Source organism: Mollisia scopiformis (genome assembly GCF_001500285.1).
Source record: "Mollisia scopiformis unplaced genomic scaffold LY89scaffold_14, whole genome shotgun sequence".
NCBI classification, from domain to species: domain Eukaryota; kingdom Fungi; phylum Ascomycota; class Leotiomycetes; order Helotiales; family Mollisiaceae; genus Mollisia; species Mollisia scopiformis.
Window position 1 is genome coordinate 19,167 of NW_017263594.1, and position 16,885 is coordinate 36,051.

Below are 16,885 nucleotides of genomic sequence, written 5' to 3' on the forward strand. Positions count from 1 at the left end.
GTCGTCGCCAGAGAAAAAGCGTGTCTTACCTGTGCATGCATCATCACCTATTGCGCGGTGATGTACAATGTCCCAGAATCACCAGCATATCTGACACTCGGCTCAACCGAGAACGGTCGGACGCAGAGAAGTGCGAGCGCAAGGGCGCGGAGGGGTGCAAGTAGGTCTTCCACGCTGGTGCTTGCTTGGTTCTCGGCAGAGACATTAACGGCCATAGCTTTTTCGACAACATCGAACAAAACTCGATTTCTAACGCGTCAGAATGACTTCCAGTCGGCATGTATCTGATTCTGAGTCAGACTCCTCTTCCGAATCGCAGGCCGATAACATCCACACGCCAGTGCCGGATGAAGAGAGTGGCGTTCCTGGTCCTTCATCGTTTCTTTCCCATCGATTTCGAAAATCCCCTCCTAAACCACAATCTGAGCGACACGGGTCTGCTGTTGCGGTACTGCTATCTCCTCCTAAGAACCCCTGGGAATATCAACCGTTTAAGGGACACACTACCGTAGACTCGATTCTAGAAGTTTTCGAAGGCACAAATGGTGAACACCGATACAAAATCGAGTATGAGGACGGCAATCAAGAAGAAGTAAGTAGCTAGCATTCTCGATTGTATCTTGGTCTATGTTCTGGGCGTTCCGAAATTCAAATGAGGTTTATCCACACCGGCATGTACTGGCAAATATTTTGCAGATTCTCCACTTCAGAATATGGACCATGTCTGCCAAGATGGCGTACATGCCTTGTATCTCTGTCGCAATGCAAATGTTCTTGTTATATTTTCAGGGGTATACACCATTTCCCTTCAAAGCGTGGGCACTTTCTTGTGAACAGCCATACATGGTTGGCAGAATGGCAGAAGCACATTGACTTTGCATTGCAACGGAAGTGTATTGAGCACGGATCCCTTAAATGCACTTCAATTGCAACTCAGTTAGCCGTATGATTGAACCTCAACTTTCTACCGCCACATTCGATCAAGTTCAAGATATGTCACCTGTCAAGTGATTTATTTACGTTCCGTTCTCTCTGCTCGGCTCTGCTCCAGCACATGCAAAGGCTTCGTCATGCCCTCAGATCAATTGTAGCAACAAGAGGCTACTGCGTGCCAAGCGCTCTACTTCTTGCTCCAATTTCAATTTCAATCTCAATCTCACTGCTGAACGCCGGGAGCCCCCAAAATTTACTGATCGCGCGATCACACCCAAGATCTGTCAAATAAGGCGGGAACCATTATCACCTCTTCCCTCTTGTTTTGTCCGTCCTTTCCTTATTATTCACCAAACCTCCACTCATTGTTGCTCCACTGAACTTCATCTTACCTCGGCACATGTCACTTATGGATGGAACACAACTTCGTTTGACCTTCGTTACTCTTTACCCTCTACCCTCGTCAACGGACCCACACTGCAAAGAAAAGCGTTGCAGCTAGATCGCTCAAACAGGGCATACGAGCACGCACAAGAACTTGCCTTCCTGAGCGGCGGTCTCTCGTGTTTTTCAAACCTCTTTCATTATTTGAGTATTTTCTCCTTCGCTTCGCTTCTCGCTAAAGCCCTCACGTATTGCCCTCGCGTATGGAGACCCCTTTCGCCACGTTACCAGATATCAGCGCTGACTTTCGTGCAACACAGGTATCCGAGCACAAACTCTTGAAGCTTCGCAACGGCCAAAACGCTCTCGACTTCTACAACACCAATAAGGTTGAAATCTCAGAAACTAACAAGAGCTTGACCGAAGGACCAACCATGAATTCCAACGGTGTTGGCAAAAGAACGCGGGTTCAGACAAGCAATACCGGATACGTTGACAGTTCCAACATGGAATTCAACTCCGACGAAGATGAACTTTACGCTGGCCAGACTGATGTTAAGAGGCGTCGTGTGGACAAGGAATCCGGGAATCAGTCAACCAGGAGCAGTACTCGCCAGAGTAGCAGAATCCGGGAAGGGGGAGTCGCAAATCCTAAATTCTACGAAGAAGAGAGTTCAGACACAGATGATGCTCCCTCCGCCAAACGAGGTCCTCAATTGAATCGCGGTACATCCTTGGGTCCCCGCAGATCAACCCGAACCACTCGGTCAACCGACACTCACTCTCGCCAGTCAACCTTGAAATATGCCTATGAGACTGGACCATCATATGAGGACGAAGATGCCGATGAGCTGGCGAACGGGGAGCAGGATGAGAGTGATTCAGATGTTGGTTTCATGCCTTTGAAGCAGCAACGTCGCACAGGACACATCAAAGGCAGATCCCTTTCGAAAGGCAAGAGAGGAAGACCGCGCAAGCACAGCAGTTCATCTGCTTCACCAGAACGACCACAGCCGAGTCGACGCTCCGGACGAGACAGGGCCATCAAAAGCATGAAGGAACGAGATGTGGATGAAGAGATGTACGCGGACGATACACCCCTGAACAACGACCCTAAAGTCATCAGCGTGCGTGAGGTCTTTCAGCCTATCTCAAGCAAGTCTCCCTTTGGCTTCCTCCACAGACAGACCTGTGACGTCTGCAATGGCGTAGGATCTAAGTCTAACAAAGGCAATAGTCCTTTGGTCTATTGTCAAGGTTGCTCTACCACAATCCACAAAGTCTGCCTTGGGTATCGTAGCGGTAGAGAACACTTGGTCACCAAAGTTGGCCATGAAAATTTTATTTTGCAGTGTCGCAGATGCATCGGCACTGCTGCCAAGAAAGATGAACTCGCACCAATTTTAGGTGCCTGTCAGTCATGCAAGCAGGACGGCTTATCCTGTGGGGCTTTCACGTCTAGGAAGACGGCAAAACAAGAAGAAAAGCTGAGGGAACAGAACAACGGGGAAGACCCAATCACCAATGTCCCCGAAAACTTGCTCAATAATCCTGAGAACGTTTTGTTCAGATGCACTTCTTGTCAGCAAGCCTTTCACTTTGAGCATCTTCCGCCGTTGGACAAGAAGTCGAAGACCTCCTCGGATGTGGAAGAACTTCATAAAGACCGATTCCACGAATACAAAGTCCAGTGGCGATGCAAGGATTGCCTTGATACTTCTGCGAAAGTGCAAACACTAGTTGCTTGGAGACCAGTCGATCAGTTGTCTTACGTCAACGGCCAAGAAGCTGACGAGTTCCGAGAGGATGAGAAGGAATACCTTATCAAGTGGGAAGCTCAATCATACTTCAAGTGCAGCTGGATGCCCGGAGGCTGGGTATGGGGAACCACAGCTGCTGTTATGAGAAAGGCCTTCTTCAAGCGCGACGAAGGTGCAAATAACCTCCCTAAATGGACAGAGGAAGAAGCCATACCTGAGGACTTTCTTTGTGTTGAGATTGTCCTCGATGTGGACTATGACGACGATTTCGAGCCCCAGTCGGAAGTAGCTGATAAGGCCGCCATCCAGATGGTCGATCAAGTCTACGTCAAATTCAAAGGACTCAGCTATGATGAAGTAGTTTGGGAAGATCCTCCAGACCCTGACGATGGAGAGCGATGGACTCATTTCGTGGCGGCTTACAACGAGTATGTTGCTGGGAAATATTTTAAACAACCCTCAGCTGGGACAATGAAAGAGCGTACTGATCACTTCCGCTCGATGGACTTCGACGAGCTTAAGAAGCAGCCTTCTGCCTTAAGTGGAGGAGACATGATGCCATATCAGCTGCAGGGCTTGAACTGGCTGTTATACAACTTCCATCAAATGAAGAACGTCATCCTGGCGGACGAGATGGGCCTCGGGAAAACTATCCAAATTATATCGTTCATCGCCGCACTCGTCGAAGAAAATCCTCGGGTAAATTCGATCCTAGATGAGCCCCCAATTTTTTGCTAACAGAATTAGTGTTGGCCATTTCTGGTAGTCACCCCAAATTCAACATGCCCAAATTGGCGGAGAGAGATCAAGAAATGGGCCCCCAATCTTCGAGTCGTTGCATTCTATGGAGGCAAGAAAGCTCGTGACATGGCAATGGAGTATGAGCTCTATCCAGGTGGCTGTTCCGATCTTAGAGCTCACGTTGTAGTCACGTCCTACGAAGGGCCCGTTGACGACAGCAGTAAGTCATTCTTTCGTCGAATTAAATGGGCAGGTATGATCGTTGATGAAGGCCAACGTCTGAAAAATGACGGCAATCTACTGTACGGTGCCTTGAAGGCATTGAAGGTCCCTTTTCAAGTTTTGTTAACAGGTATGCGTCTCAACATTGCGAGTCTAACCCTGCATTCTAATTTTCACAGGTACTCCACTCCAAAACAACAAGCGCGAGTTGTTTAATCTACTTCAATTTCTGGATACCTCGATCAACGCTACTGAATTAGACGAAGAATATGCTGAATTGACGAGAGAGAACTTGCCTGGATTGCATGAACTTATCCGGCCGTTCTTCTTGAGGTATACAAATGCGCCTCGCTTGTCCCATGTCTGAGCTAACGTTATTAAAGACGTACCAAGCGTGAAGTCCTGAAGTTTCTGCCTTCAATATCACAAGTCATCTTACCTCTTACCATGAGCGTGCTGCAGAAAAGACTATACAAATCAATTTTGGAAAAGAACGGGCAACTTATCAAATCCATCCTTGGCCACGACACACATTCTTTGAAGGCGACGGAGAGGGGCAATCTGAACAATATCCTGATGCAGCTGAGGAAGTGCCTGTGCCACCCCTTCGTCTACAGCGCTGCCGTTGAGGAGAGGAATTTACCCAAGGACGCGCTACATCGGAATCTAATTGACGCCTCTGCAAAACTCCAACTTCTTGAGATGATGTTGCCGAAATTGAAAGCACGAGGCCATCGAGTTCTGCTATTCAGTCAATTTCTGAATCAGCTTGATATAATTGAGGACTTCCTCAACGGGCTTGGCTTTAGATTTCAACGCTTGGACGGAAACATTCCAGCGTTGGAGAAGCAAAAGCGAATTGATGCGTTCAATGCTCCCAATTCTCCTGACTTCGCATTCATTCTCTCGACTCGAGCTGGTGGCGTTGGTATCAATTTAGCTACAGCAGATACCGTTATTATCATGGTATGCGATCGCTTCATGGCTTCTTACTCAGCTAACTTTAACCTAGGACCCCGACTTCAATGTGACTATTTCCAGTCCGCTCGTTTGGTGATTAAGCTGACCATTTCTAGCCTCATCAAGATATTCAAGCGCTCTCTCGTGCCCACCGCATTGGACAGACGAAGCCTGTCCTCTGCTTTCAGCTGATGACAAAGGACAGCGCCGAAGAGAAGATCGTACAGATTGGTCGCCAGAAAATGTCTCTTGATCATGCTCTTATTGAAAGCATGAAGGAAGATGACGATACCCATGTGGACCTGGAAAGCATTCTCAAGCACGGGGCAGAAGCACTGTTCAATGACGATGATCGAAATGATGTCCACTACAACTCAGCATCTGTAGACCAGCTCTTGGATCGAGCACAGGCTCAGACAACGGTTACAGATCTGGAGAAGACCGCGGAATCTCACTTTAAGTTTGCCCGAGTCTGGGCTAGTGATAAAGGCGATCTCACAGAAAATATCGAAATCAATGAGCACCAATCAGCTGCTCCAAATTCCGACTTCTGGGACAAGATATTGAGGAAGCGCGAAGCAAAAGCCGCTGCCGAAGCCGCCCGAAATATGCAAACATTCGGCCGCGGAAAAAGAGCAAGACAGGTCAGTAAGAGAAAGACCTGCGACAGAATTCTACTTACATGAAGACAGACTATCGACTATCAAAAATCCAATTTGGATTTGGATGATGATATGCCAGATTCGTCTCCCCTCAAGCAACCGAGCAAACGCAAACCAGCCGACTCTGCGAGTGACCTGGACTTTCCCGACGCTGATGATTCTGACGGAGATGATGATTCGGATATAGAGCCGGTCGATGCTCGAGAACTTCATTCTGGCACACCTTCCAAGTTCGGAAGCTCAAGGAAAGGTACGCTAAAGAAACGCGTTCTTACACCTCAAAAGCGTGTCAATTCTTCCAAGCAAAAGCGAAGCCCTGCGGTGACAAACAGTACCGGGGGCGGAATCAATCTTTTACACTACCCAGCAGGTACACGAGAGCAGCAAGGCACTGCAAGTAACCGCAACAAGATGTCAAAAGGTAGCAAAACAGAAAGCTCTGTAATGCAGATCAAGCTCCGCAATGTCAGTACACCTGAGATCGACAAAGCAAGACGTCCAGCCGCCATTCCGAAATCACGCACTACGCAGAGCATGGAGGCCAAAAACATCCAAAAACCTTCGAGTAATGCACAACTGCGGAAGACTACCAGCAAACATCACTCATCTCAGCCTGCTTCTCAAATCGTGCAGGATAGCAGCAAGGCTCAAGCGAAACCTAACTCGGAATCTGCTACATCGTTGAAAAATGTCAAATCAAGAATCTCTTCTAGTATCAGTTCAGTGGGAACTCACGAGACACGTCTGGACCTTGATCAAGCAAAGGTTCCCATGTCAGATAGAGGCATGGCAAAGCCATTCCCTAAGAAGAGACCCCAATTTGAGAACAAGAGTCCTATGGACACATCGCAAAGTCTCAAGAAGCTGTTAATTCCCACTTCATTTGCGCATTCGCTTAGCAATGATTCGTCTCTTGACCATTCTGCATCGATCGTTACTAACGGAGATTTTACGCAGACGACCATGACGGATATGACAATGTCCAACAATCCAAGAACGAAAACATCCCCAGTCGCAGCACGGGAAGTAGCCCCCCAGGACGGCTCCAGCCCACGGCAGCCAGGTTCGGTTCCCCAATACAAGAAAAACTCCTAAGTACTTCTCGAAGCGGTCATTCTACGAGCCAACATTCGAGCCGTCCCGAACTCAGCAGCACCAGTCATAATCGCAGCCATATCAAACCTTCCTCAAACCTCCCTCTGCATGAATACAAAGATGGAAACCTGCAGAAACATTACTCTGACCGTCCCATCCCCTCAAGTACACCAACCTTCTGCCAATCATGCAGGTCTACTCATCCGATTGGACCGTGTCCCCTACAGGATCTCTGCGGTAAATGTGGCCTTGCACACCTCAAAATCTCTCGCACTTGCCCCAAGTATAGCTCGGAAGTTCGACTGCGCCTCTTACTCGATAATACCCGCTCGTTAGCAGCTCAGGCTGGTATTGACGATCTCCGTGCAGTGTTAAGGCTCGAGCTCTCGAAAAGGACACAGCGAAGGAAGATTTAAAGTTTGGCTATGATCTGGGATCTTTCCTATAACTTGTTTTTGTACTGTACACAAAAGCTACATTTCCTCTTTCTCGAAAAGACTGGCCACTTCGCCAGCACAGCGAGTGCGAGACTCCAGATCTTGTCACTGGAACTTCGGCCCTACTAGACTTAGCGAGCGCTAGATTCGTGGATTTCTCATCACTGCACCCGCTTTCCATAGCCGTCACGTTATCAATGAAATTAGAGCATGCATGCCATAATGTCTACGAGTATCTTGAGCTTGAGCCCGTGAATTCATAGAATAACCCATAGGCGCAATGCATGCAGCGCAGAATATAGCATTGCATTTGTGAAATGCCAATGTAGCGCAGTACTGCTCCATGGTGCTCACTTCCACTCGACGCTCCATGTGCTCTGGCCTCGTCTAAAAGGTATTACCTCAACCCCATCACCCTTGAACGATTCTTGGATGGTCTCGCTTCCCTTCCGCAGTATAATCTTCTCGTTACTACCATCAGTGATGCCATAGAATCTCCTGCCATGTCCACCTAGAAAATCCCTTAGGATCTCCTTTGACACATCTCGCTCTGAAATCACGTTTCGCTCTATGGCTAGCTCCAATGCGTCCAAGACGAGCTGGGTAACGTATGGTTGGGTGAAGACTCCTGCTGCCGTCTTCCCTCTTCCTCCTTTCTTTTTCGCCAGGTCGTGTGGAGCCGAATCGCTACCTAGGAAGAATTTGGGACTTCCACTAACGGCAGCTTTGAGAAGAGCCTCTCTATCACGAGGGAGCTTAGCAACTGGTTTGCTGCAGGAGACACACTTAGTGTAAGTAGATTGTATGATACGAATATATCACCATGGGACTAGGAGTCTGTCACTTACCAATAACAGAATGGATCATCTGCCCAATCATCAATTGTCAAGAAGAGATGGTGGGGTGTTATAGCTATTGACAGAGAATACGTTGTCAGTAGGTGATGTTGGACGTGTGCCACAAATATTTCAACTCACTTCCAACAACGTTCGGGCCACATTCCTTGACCGCTTCTATCGCGTCATGTGTCGTACAATGCTCCAGGACGATCTTGAGCTACAGTTGAGAGATAGATTAGTCCATTGCCCCATATATATGGTTTACAGGTAGTAGATCTGCTGAAGTTGCTCTGCAACACCAAAAACTGAGACGGATGATAGAACTGACCTTAGGAAACTTGTTGTGGAGCGATTTGAGTGTGGGAAGAAAACTCGCTATAGCGAATTAGTCAATACATTATCACTCTGAAAAGTAGGTAGAGGGACAGGAGCTCGTCAGAAGCACATATGAGGGATTAGTTACATTCGGCATTCAAGATGGTGATGTCTTCGCCACTAGGACATTCTCCGTGTAAATTCAGCACCATGCCGCATTGCTCCATGGCTTGGAAGACGGGGTAGAATGGCTCATATGAGATGACACCCGAGGATGAATTGCTAGTAGTTCAGCAATTAGCATCTCTCTTAGCCGACAAAGTTTAGTGGCAACTAGGAAAGGTTTTGTTGCGGAGGGAAAGAAGAATAGACAAGTCAAGCCCCGGCTATGCAAATGAGGCAGTGAATCCACTTACGTGGTGACTCCAGCTGGATATGACTTGATGCCGACAATGCCCTGTGCCTTGGCTGTCCGATGTATTAGCGCTGGACACTGCTAGAAATACAACTGAGAAATAGGCTTCAAGTTTCTGAGTCCCAAGGAAGCCACCACCACGGGCGAGAAAGCAACAACAAGGCAGAAAGGGGGAAAACTTACCACCTTTCACCACGGCAGGCGTGATTTTCTCGTGGAGATAGAGAGTCAACAGGTAATTGATCTTGCCACTTGAATCTTGCTTCTGTAGTCGGTCCTTGTAGGCTAGCGCATCTGAAGCGGACGTGAGGGGGGGGATGAGGTTTGGCATCACGTAGACTGTGTTCACTCCGCCTCGTCGGATAGAAGGCACGACCGTTTCCATCATGGCTCCATCCCTTCCAGCGGAATAAGCACGTTAGCAATATCCTTCTGAGCAAGACAAGAGTATCTTTATCCGGGATGCCGATACTGGATTCTAATAAGGACGAACAAATTGAAAAAGGGCCACTCCCGAACCATGGCAAACTTACCGTAAGTGGACGTGGAAGTCGGCTGAAGCTGGAAGTTCTAGCCCATCAAATTTGCTGAGAGAAGCCATATTTGGTGTGAGAGGGTACTGGCTACTAGTCTTCGAAGAACCCGAGGAAAGGACAAAGAGCTGTGTCTAGAACTGGGCAAGATTCGTTTGGAGACCGTGACAGCTGCAGCAATGTGGTTCAGATGGGTTCACTTTTGAAATCTGTGCCAGGACAAATGTCCTGTCCTTGAACAAGAAGTTCAATTTGATCCTTTATTCTTGTGCTGGCTTCGACGCGTGGACACTGTGAGCTCCTCACACACTTTCAAGGAAGTGTTCAGTGATCAGGGCGTTGTGTCTTGATTCAAAACTTCGTTTGCTGTCGTGAAATATTTCTGAATTATTCGCTTCAAGGGTTAGTGATCGCGGCCGCACCAAGCAAGACCTCGACACGAATCATGTAGCACCCTCACCTAGCTGCTTTCGGCTAAGTCCCTATGGGCTTGAATCAGTGCTCTACCACCGGTTTTCAAGTCTCCCTGGGTAGACTCGATGAATGTACTCGATTACCAAGTCTTTGCTTCGAAGCTCGGCTTTTTGCACAATCGTTATTTATTTTACTTGATGAGGTCAACGATTTATTCATTTCTATTCTCTATGGTGCCAGTCATCTCTATTGGACGCGACAAGCAGTGATGAGAGAGCCTCCAGCCAAACAGAATATGAATCCTGACGAACGCCATTGAGATGCGACGCAAATGCAGACAAGGAAAAGGAAACCTCTGATCCAGCCAATCTATCGCCCAAAGTCGAGAACATGTGAAGGGAAGGGATTTCAGGAATGAAAGCAAATGCAACCAAACCAGCAAGCCCCGTCCACTCCAATTGCCGAGACCCAACTCCGGTGTTTTGCAGTGAAGACAGACTAGAACCAGAAAAACAACAACGAAAGCATCATAGAGGGAGCCGAGCTAAGAAGTGCAGGCCGCCAGTGAGGTTCCAAACGACAAGAAGTCTAGTGCCAGCCACCCCTTGAAATGATTTTAAAAAGAAAGGTACGAAAGCAAGCATAGTAATCTTCCATATAAAGCGAGGAATGGCAACGCCGGCGAGGCCAAACCAGGCTACGAAGAAGACAATACGGTGGAAGGTCGGATATAGAAGCCGATGACATGGAAGAGCCTCGATCTCGCTGATAGATAGTCCGAGCAGTAACCGGCAATAGGAAGTCGTGATATTTTACTTGCGACGGCCTCTCCAGGTGACCGTGTCGTCCTCCTCCTCTTCCTCTTCATCTTGCTCCTCGACCTTTAGGCTTGAGTACGGGTTGTTGGAGGGAGAAGTCTGAGAGCTGGCAGGTGGAGCAATCGGTCCAAAGGATCTACTGGCAGTGCCAAGGGCTATTACGTTTATCAACAAGAGATTCAAGGTACAGAGATTGTTAGGTTGAGAACTTACAAGCGCCAGAGTGACCATTGCCGGAGTTTGAGTTACCAGTAGAAGGGGCTGCCTCCAATTGGGATTGGGCACGGTTACGCCAAGAACCCTCAGCACGAGCATGGCTTGGTGGGCTAGAGATGGTAGGAGGGGACGATGACTCGGGGTTGAGGTTGACAGCATAAGCACGACGATACCAACTTGGCAAACCGTGGTTGAGGCCGAGAGTTAGTTGAGTAGCCTTATCCATCGGCATCTCATGCTTATACTTGCAACCCATTTGTGTAAATGCACAAACACCCTCGTGGATCCACTTGTCACAGTAGATCTTCTCTCGGCGGCGCGGTGGAGGAGAGACGGACTCGGACGGACCCGCATGAGCAACGATTGAATCGATTTGCATCTAAAATGGTGTCAGAAATGAGTCCATATGAGAGCCATCGGAAGGTACAATCGCCTCACCTGAGTAGCATCGTAGTAGTTGTGCTCAGGGCGGTAGGGACGATTGGTCGCAAGCTGCTGGACAACCTGTTGAGTGTGTTAGTCCACGTGGATCACAGCTTTAACTTTGGTCAGATTGCGTACATCACCGGGGATCATGACCTCTGCGCCCATGCGTCGATTTGGGGAGACTTGACGAGGGGTAGGAACGATGATCAAGCCTTCCGGGCCTTGTCGAGGTGGAACGCTATGTTGTGGAGGCAACTCATCGGCTGCGTAGAGTCGAGTAATGCTACCATCCTCACGACGGATACCATAACCATAAGAAGCACTCAATTGAGCCTCAGTTGGCCAGACAGTACCAGGGCAGATGGTGCTAAGCGGGACGCTATTCTCACCCATCATCATGACAGAGTTTCCACGTGGGCGAGGAGGACCATAATGACCACCCATCATGGGTGCATGGGGATCATATTGGGGTGTATAGTAGTGCAACTGGGGAGGTCCATTGGGTCCTGGAGTCTCATCTCTCCAACTGTTGGCTTGACCTGGGTGGGAATTGTTGTGGCCAGGATTGGGGGGACGGCTGCTAAGGCGCTCTGAGCGCTCTCGAGCGGATTGGAAGGACGCCATTCTTTCGGTAATTGGAGAAGACGAACGAGATCTGTTGCACCGCTCTTCGATTGAGGTCAGCGTACAGGCCATTTCAACATCCGCAGAAGAGCTCAGAATGCTAGGAGGGCCAGAGGAGTCAGGGGACGAAGCGAGAGTTCCCTGCTTCGCTGACATATTGATAACAATGCGACAGGTTTGAGATATGAAAGGAGGGGAGTATGAAAGAGAAACAAGAGCAGTACGAACAAGTGTATCTATACAGCCTATAAAGACTGTAGAGGAGATACTGTTTGTGGCACGTCCTGATTAGCTAAACCCGACGTGAACTTGAAAACGGTGTAGTAAAACATACATCGGGAGTCAAATTGTCAAAGTAGAATGCTTAAGTAAGTATTCTGCCTAGAATCAACCGTTTGCTGGTAGCAAATAAGGTTGTATGGGCGCGGGAAACTGCAGTGTTTGACCCGGGAATCTGCACGTGATAGACATTAGCAAGTCGAAACGCACAAAGGCAGCTGCAGCTGTACAAACGGCATGGGTGTACTTACAAGGGTTGTCTCAGATTGTCGGTGAGGATTCTGAATCGTTCCAAGCTTCTAGAAGAGTTAGTATGAAGCTCAATATCTTTGTCCGTGTGTTCAATCATCGAAGCTGGTGGTCGGGTAGGTAGTCAAGGCTTTTAAGTATTGCTCCAAACATAATCGGACTCGAAAGCCTCCGTCAATGTATCCACAGTCTTGCATGTATGTACAAGCAGATATCTGGATGCATGATCCACTATGCGTGATGATATCTAGCTTGACAGAGAGCCACCAAAACAATGGCGCGATTTGTTTATTGAATGGAACAGAACGGCAAGCACAGAGAGGAAGTTGGATAGATCAACTCACATGCGCTTTCTATTGTGTTGTCAGCCAATATTACAAGATAATCAACAGTGTCCCAATCCCCGACATCGGAGACTTCCATGTGCTGGATATGGCAAAGTTGAAGTTTCCAACCCACAGGACGCGATACGCACCTCAAAATCCCGTCGACGCGTTCTCTGATACCACTCGCGTTGATGCTATGGCCTGAGACTAATCAGCAAGAAGGTGTACTTCTGGATCAGTAGTATATACGTGTTCGGGTTGTCTTGAGGATCTGAATGGAATGTTAGTCGAGCCTAACAGACAGAGGGCTGGGCTGGAGGAGAAAATTGTAGAAAACGCAAGGAAAGAGGGGTGTGCTGAAACCGACCTTCTAGATATCGGAATCAACGTCCCCTATCTGCGCAGTATGTGAGATTGCGATGGATTTCGGAAAGATCAAGTTCGGAAGTGTGCTCGATGACAAAAAGTAATGAAAGGATGTGTTGAGTTGAGAAGGATGACTAGAGCTTACCACGAAAACTGCCCAAAAGACAAGCGAGCACAAAGTACAAAATTATCGTACGATGTCGAACGATGGAACTTATTCACTTTCAGGTACCTCGATACTAGTGTCCAGCTCCCAAAATTTGGTTTCGATTTCAGATGGAGTCGGTCTGTCGTCAACGATCATGTTCTGTAGAGAATGAAGGCCCGAGAAAGCTAGCTATCTTGGGTGATGACGGATGGTTGTAGGATGTAGCATTGTAAAGAAGTTCCAAACAGCTCGGCTGGGCCTTTTTGGGCCTTGCTCCATATCGGTGAAAGGACTTCCTTCTGCCTTGGCCCTAGTCTAGCCCCGCAACGAGTGGCTAGAAATTCCGAGTATCATCGGCGTGTGATTCAAGGCCTCTGCTGAGTCACATACATTGTCACAAACAGCTTTGCCGTGTTCCGACTTCTGCTTGAGTAGGCTTTCAATGACTCGAAAGCTACTCCCTTACACCAAAACACACAATCTTGCGACAACGGCAAAAGGAAATCATCAACGGAATACATAATAACTACTGAATGTTCAAAATAGTCTCTCCAGAATCTAGACTCCGCATGCATAGACCTTCCGTGCTTCATGGCCTCGAACGTCTTCTCCATCAAGAGCTTATTCTTCTCCCGCCACACTCAGAGCGAGAACCCAGAACAAGTCAGCCAAGTCTGCACTCCTAGACATCAGCTCTTGAGTGGTTTCACTGCCTACAAAGACCATTCGCTCCGAAATATACCGCCATACACAACTCAGCGCCCTCCCTTATTAAGCATGCCCACGACCTGGGGAGTCCTCAATCGCAAAAGCCTTGCTTAAAATGGATACATACACCGTCAAGTCAATCACAAGGGCTAGAAAACACAGAGAGTCGGCAAGTTATGGCAATACAGGATCGCTATGATCAAGTGGTTATGGGAGGATCATCTAGTGCAGGTGATACTGTGCAACGCTAAGGGCGCTGGAAGCAACAGATAGAGGCTTCCCGAAGCCAGTCGGTCTGTTCGGCCAAAGCAAGACTGCAATCACTCTTGTACGACCTTTTAAGAACCAATGAGTTGTTCAAGGCGATGAAGCAAAGGGAGTCGCAATGAACAGCTTGCTCTGGGACGTACACGCAGAACTCGAATGCATACATTGACAATAGGGGACCGGGTATACCAGCCACGGATTCCGTATATATGATGTATCACAGATTTCCAAGGATAAGAACGTATACTTAGCTGGACGAGAAGTGTCAGATGCTCTCCTTTAACACCATGTCAACCTCCACTCTAACGTGATGCCAGCCTCGACCTTCGTTGAGATGTGCCGGAAGGGACTTGGAGATTCTCCTTTTGGGAGGAAGCCATGCTGGTGTAACCATCGGTCCAAAGGTATAATGGCTGAGTAAGGTCGAGGACCGTTGCGTCCTATGGCTTGGTGTTGGTGGATGTTGACAGCCGGAAACCTTTAAACAGGTGGAAGGGTAAGAGATGGGCGCAATGCCGGAGGTGTGGAGCTGAGATTTTGTCAATCCTTTCATCACATGTTCAAGCGTTTGCAAAACGTACTGCCCTTTGTGTCCCATTCGACGCGTGGACATTGTTGGGTGGCATATTTGCTTCTGTCCTGCCCTGCCCTGGGTCATGTTATAACCTACAAAGAGAGGTAGTGACCTATGGGGATGCGACCAATTGGGAGTGTGACAGGACAGTTACCAAGATCATCAGGTAATATGTCTGGCAAGAGACGCTGTGAAGGGGTAGAGGAAAGGACAAGGTGCCTTAATAGGACCTGTCCGAAAAGTGGTCTCGTTTCCCTTTGGCACGGTGCCACAATATGCACATGGCCTGAGGCCGAGTGGAACAAGTCGGATTGGGTCGTCACATTTTGAGAGAGGCTGGCACACCCGGTGGATTTGGGGTCGTTCTGCATCTTGACAATTGGAGCTGCTCAAGCCTTTATAAGTAGTAGGTCAAGGACCATATCCGGGAGAGCCGCAGATAAGTAAAAGGAGTCAATGCTCTAGCTGTGGTATCTGTTGTTAATTCCTAAAAAGAATCTCGACGCACTTGGACTGTACAATAATTATTAAAGTTACATCGTGATCGTGTCCTGGTGGCGCAGGAGATTACATAAGTCAGTAAAACATTTAATGCACTAGACACCAGATTCTGACGCCACACCCCCTTCGTTGTTTCCTCCAGCCAAATATTTCAGAGGGCAACAGATCAAGGTCACAATAGCCCGAGGGATACGTCGTTAAAAGGAAAATTTAAAGATCACAAATACATTGAGTTGACTAGGCAGGCGGTCTCACGAAAATCTCCTTGTTAAATCCCACTAGAGGGCGTCTTCGCTCCCACTCGCTTAGATGCAGTCAGGGGCACAACAGATGGCGCGAACATGTTGGCTGGGGTGACAAATTCCTCCACGTACTCCCCAGGGTCGTAGCCCAGTCCAAATTCTTTGCCTTGAAGGTGTGCTCTGACTTGAACCTGAGGAACAACGGCTACTGCTAAAGGCTTAGCAGGCTTCGATTCTCTTGAAGATCTGCCTTGGGGAGAGGTGTTTGTTTGCTGGACTGGTACCGGGGGTTTGAAAGTTTTCGCCGAGAAACGGTCATCGCAGATGTTCGCTAGCATTTGCATTGCGTGCGGACGACGTGAAGGGTCCTTCAGATGTTTTGCTATTCCAGTCAAGACTGGGGGCCCTTTCCTGACCTGCTCTTGCCACTGCTTCAACTGCCACTTGGGGGCCCGGTAAGACGGGTCCTGTAGACTCTGACTTGCTTGCTGCGATTGGGCTACTCTATATTCCAGTCGCTCCAAACCGGTAGAGAAGGCTTGCTCGTCGTGACTCTGTATGAGGCGGCTTATTTCTCGCAGGTCGTTGTCAGCAAGCTCGAACCATGCGCTTTTTTCAACACTCGATCTTCCCTAAAAGTCAAGTCAATGCAGCTCTCTGATAGCCTTAATACAGAGGACATATTTGAATAATTCGGCACCATAACAGCATGCATATACGTTCGAATCTCTTGACTTCCAGGTAATGGCTTACTAACGTGTTGCTCATTCTTCCAAATTTGCCCTGGAAGTCAGAATTTCGGAGTTAGTCAATCTCTTGTATGTATTTCTGGAGTGGATCTGCATATCTCAGAAGTACATTCAGAGAAGAACTCTGAAGCGTGACTCCCTAAGACAGCAAGGAGTAGCAAGAACTTGAGACTCACAAGCACCTGCTGAAGCCGCTCTGCCTTCATGGTACTCTTTGTCGGAAGAGTAGTATCGTCTAGGGGCCTATCGAGGCTTCTGGTCAACTGACGATGGAGTTTGGTGGAAGTGTTACCTCAACTGGTTCTTTGCTTGATCTACGGCGAAGAAATTTCTCGCCATTCCACAGACCATAGCGTCCGCAAAGCGTAACTAGATTTGGGTGATCCATAGAGAATGTGGTGCAATCACGAACTTGATTTAATTTGACCAAAGTAATAGATTGATAGGGAACGGTTGTAAGCGCTTGCTTAAATATTCGTTTCTTCAAGATTCTCTGATTCAGGCGTTTGAACAGTGCTTAACAAAAAGAGTCAAGGATCCGTTTTCTACAGTGAATTCAAACTTAGCTTGATCAAAAAAGAATCATTGAATTCCTTATAACCATGTCATGACACCGTTCTAATGGGTGGAGGCAATTTATTTCTAGAACAACTGCACCGAGATCCTCAGTCTAATGTCTTAT

The 16,885-nt window shown here is 48.0% G+C and overlaps 4 protein-coding genes across 4 annotated transcripts; 1 reads left to right on the top strand and 3 right to left on the bottom strand.

The window, feature by feature from the left end:
• Positions 1–36: 36 nt before the first annotated feature.
• On the top strand, positions 37–7,424 carry LY89DRAFT_719327 (uncharacterized protein). Its single transcript, XM_018218486.1, has 10 exons — positions 37–160; positions 218–592; positions 1,638–3,776; positions 3,825–4,170; positions 4,220–4,373; positions 4,424–5,006; positions 5,053–5,067; positions 5,117–5,644; positions 5,693–5,912; positions 6,620–7,424. Exons 2-10 carry the CDS (start codon positions 263–265, stop codon positions 7,171–7,173), a joined length of 4,869 nt encoding a protein of 1,622 aa, XP_018069949.1. The 5' UTR covers positions 37–160; positions 218–262; the 3' UTR covers positions 7,174–7,424.
• Positions 7,225–9,674, bottom strand: LY89DRAFT_647393 (Dihydroorotase). The gene is made up of 8 exons (XM_018211955.1): positions 9,297–9,674; positions 8,947–9,161; positions 8,765–8,816; positions 8,497–8,630; positions 8,362–8,408; positions 8,172–8,250; positions 8,043–8,106; positions 7,225–7,965 (listed from the first exon to the last, which is right to left on the bottom strand). Exons 1-8 carry the CDS (start codon positions 9,362–9,364, stop codon positions 7,545–7,547), a joined length of 1,080 nt encoding a protein of 359 aa, XP_018069950.1. The 5' UTR covers positions 9,365–9,674; the 3' UTR covers positions 7,225–7,544.
• A 544-nt stretch (positions 9,675–10,218) lies between these two features.
• LY89DRAFT_749528 (uncharacterized protein) lies at positions 10,219–11,950 on the bottom strand (the record flags this gene model as incomplete). Its single annotated transcript, XM_018221175.1, has 4 exons — positions 10,219–10,683; positions 10,742–11,123; positions 11,183–11,248; positions 11,306–11,950. 4 exons carry the CDS (start codon positions 11,948–11,950, stop codon positions 10,523–10,525), a joined length of 1,254 nt encoding a protein of 417 aa, XP_018069951.1. The 3' UTR covers positions 10,219–10,522.
• Positions 11,951–15,480: 3,530 nt separating this feature from the next.
• LY89DRAFT_734757 (uncharacterized protein) lies at positions 15,481–16,409 on the bottom strand (the record flags this gene model as incomplete). Its single annotated transcript, XM_018219941.1, has 3 exons — positions 15,481–16,086; positions 16,128–16,237; positions 16,313–16,409. The coding sequence occupies 3 exons, from the start codon at positions 16,407–16,409 to the stop codon at positions 15,481–15,483; spliced, it is 813 nt and encodes a 270-aa protein (XP_018069952.1).
• Positions 16,410–16,885: the final 476 nt, after the last annotated feature.

Excerpts from the sequence above, each read along its gene's own strand:
- LY89DRAFT_719327 (XM_018218486.1), top strand. The coding sequence starts at position 263 with ATGACTTCCAGTCGGCATGTATCTGATTCTGAGTCAGACTCCTCTTCC. Across the intron at positions 3,777-3,824 it reads TCGTCGAAGAAAATCCTCGG|TGTTGGCCATTTCTGGTAGT; the intron begins GTAAATTCGATC and ends TAACAGAATTAG. Across the intron at positions 4,374-4,423 it reads ATCCGGCCGTTCTTCTTGAG|ACGTACCAAGCGTGAAGTCC; the intron begins GTATACAAATGC and ends ACGTTATTAAAG.
- LY89DRAFT_647393 (XM_018211955.1), bottom strand. The coding sequence starts at position 9,364 with ATGGCTTCTCTCAGCAAATTTGATGGGCTAGAACTTCCAGCTTCAGCC. Across the intron at positions 8,631-8,764 it reads TATCCAGCTGGAGTCACCAC|CAATTCATCCTCGGGTGTCA; the intron begins GTAAGTGGATTC and ends CTGAACTACTAG. Across the intron at positions 8,107-8,171 it reads TGGCCCGAACGTTGTTGGAA|CTATAACACCCCACCATCTC; the intron begins GTGAGTTGAAAT and ends CTCTGTCAATAG.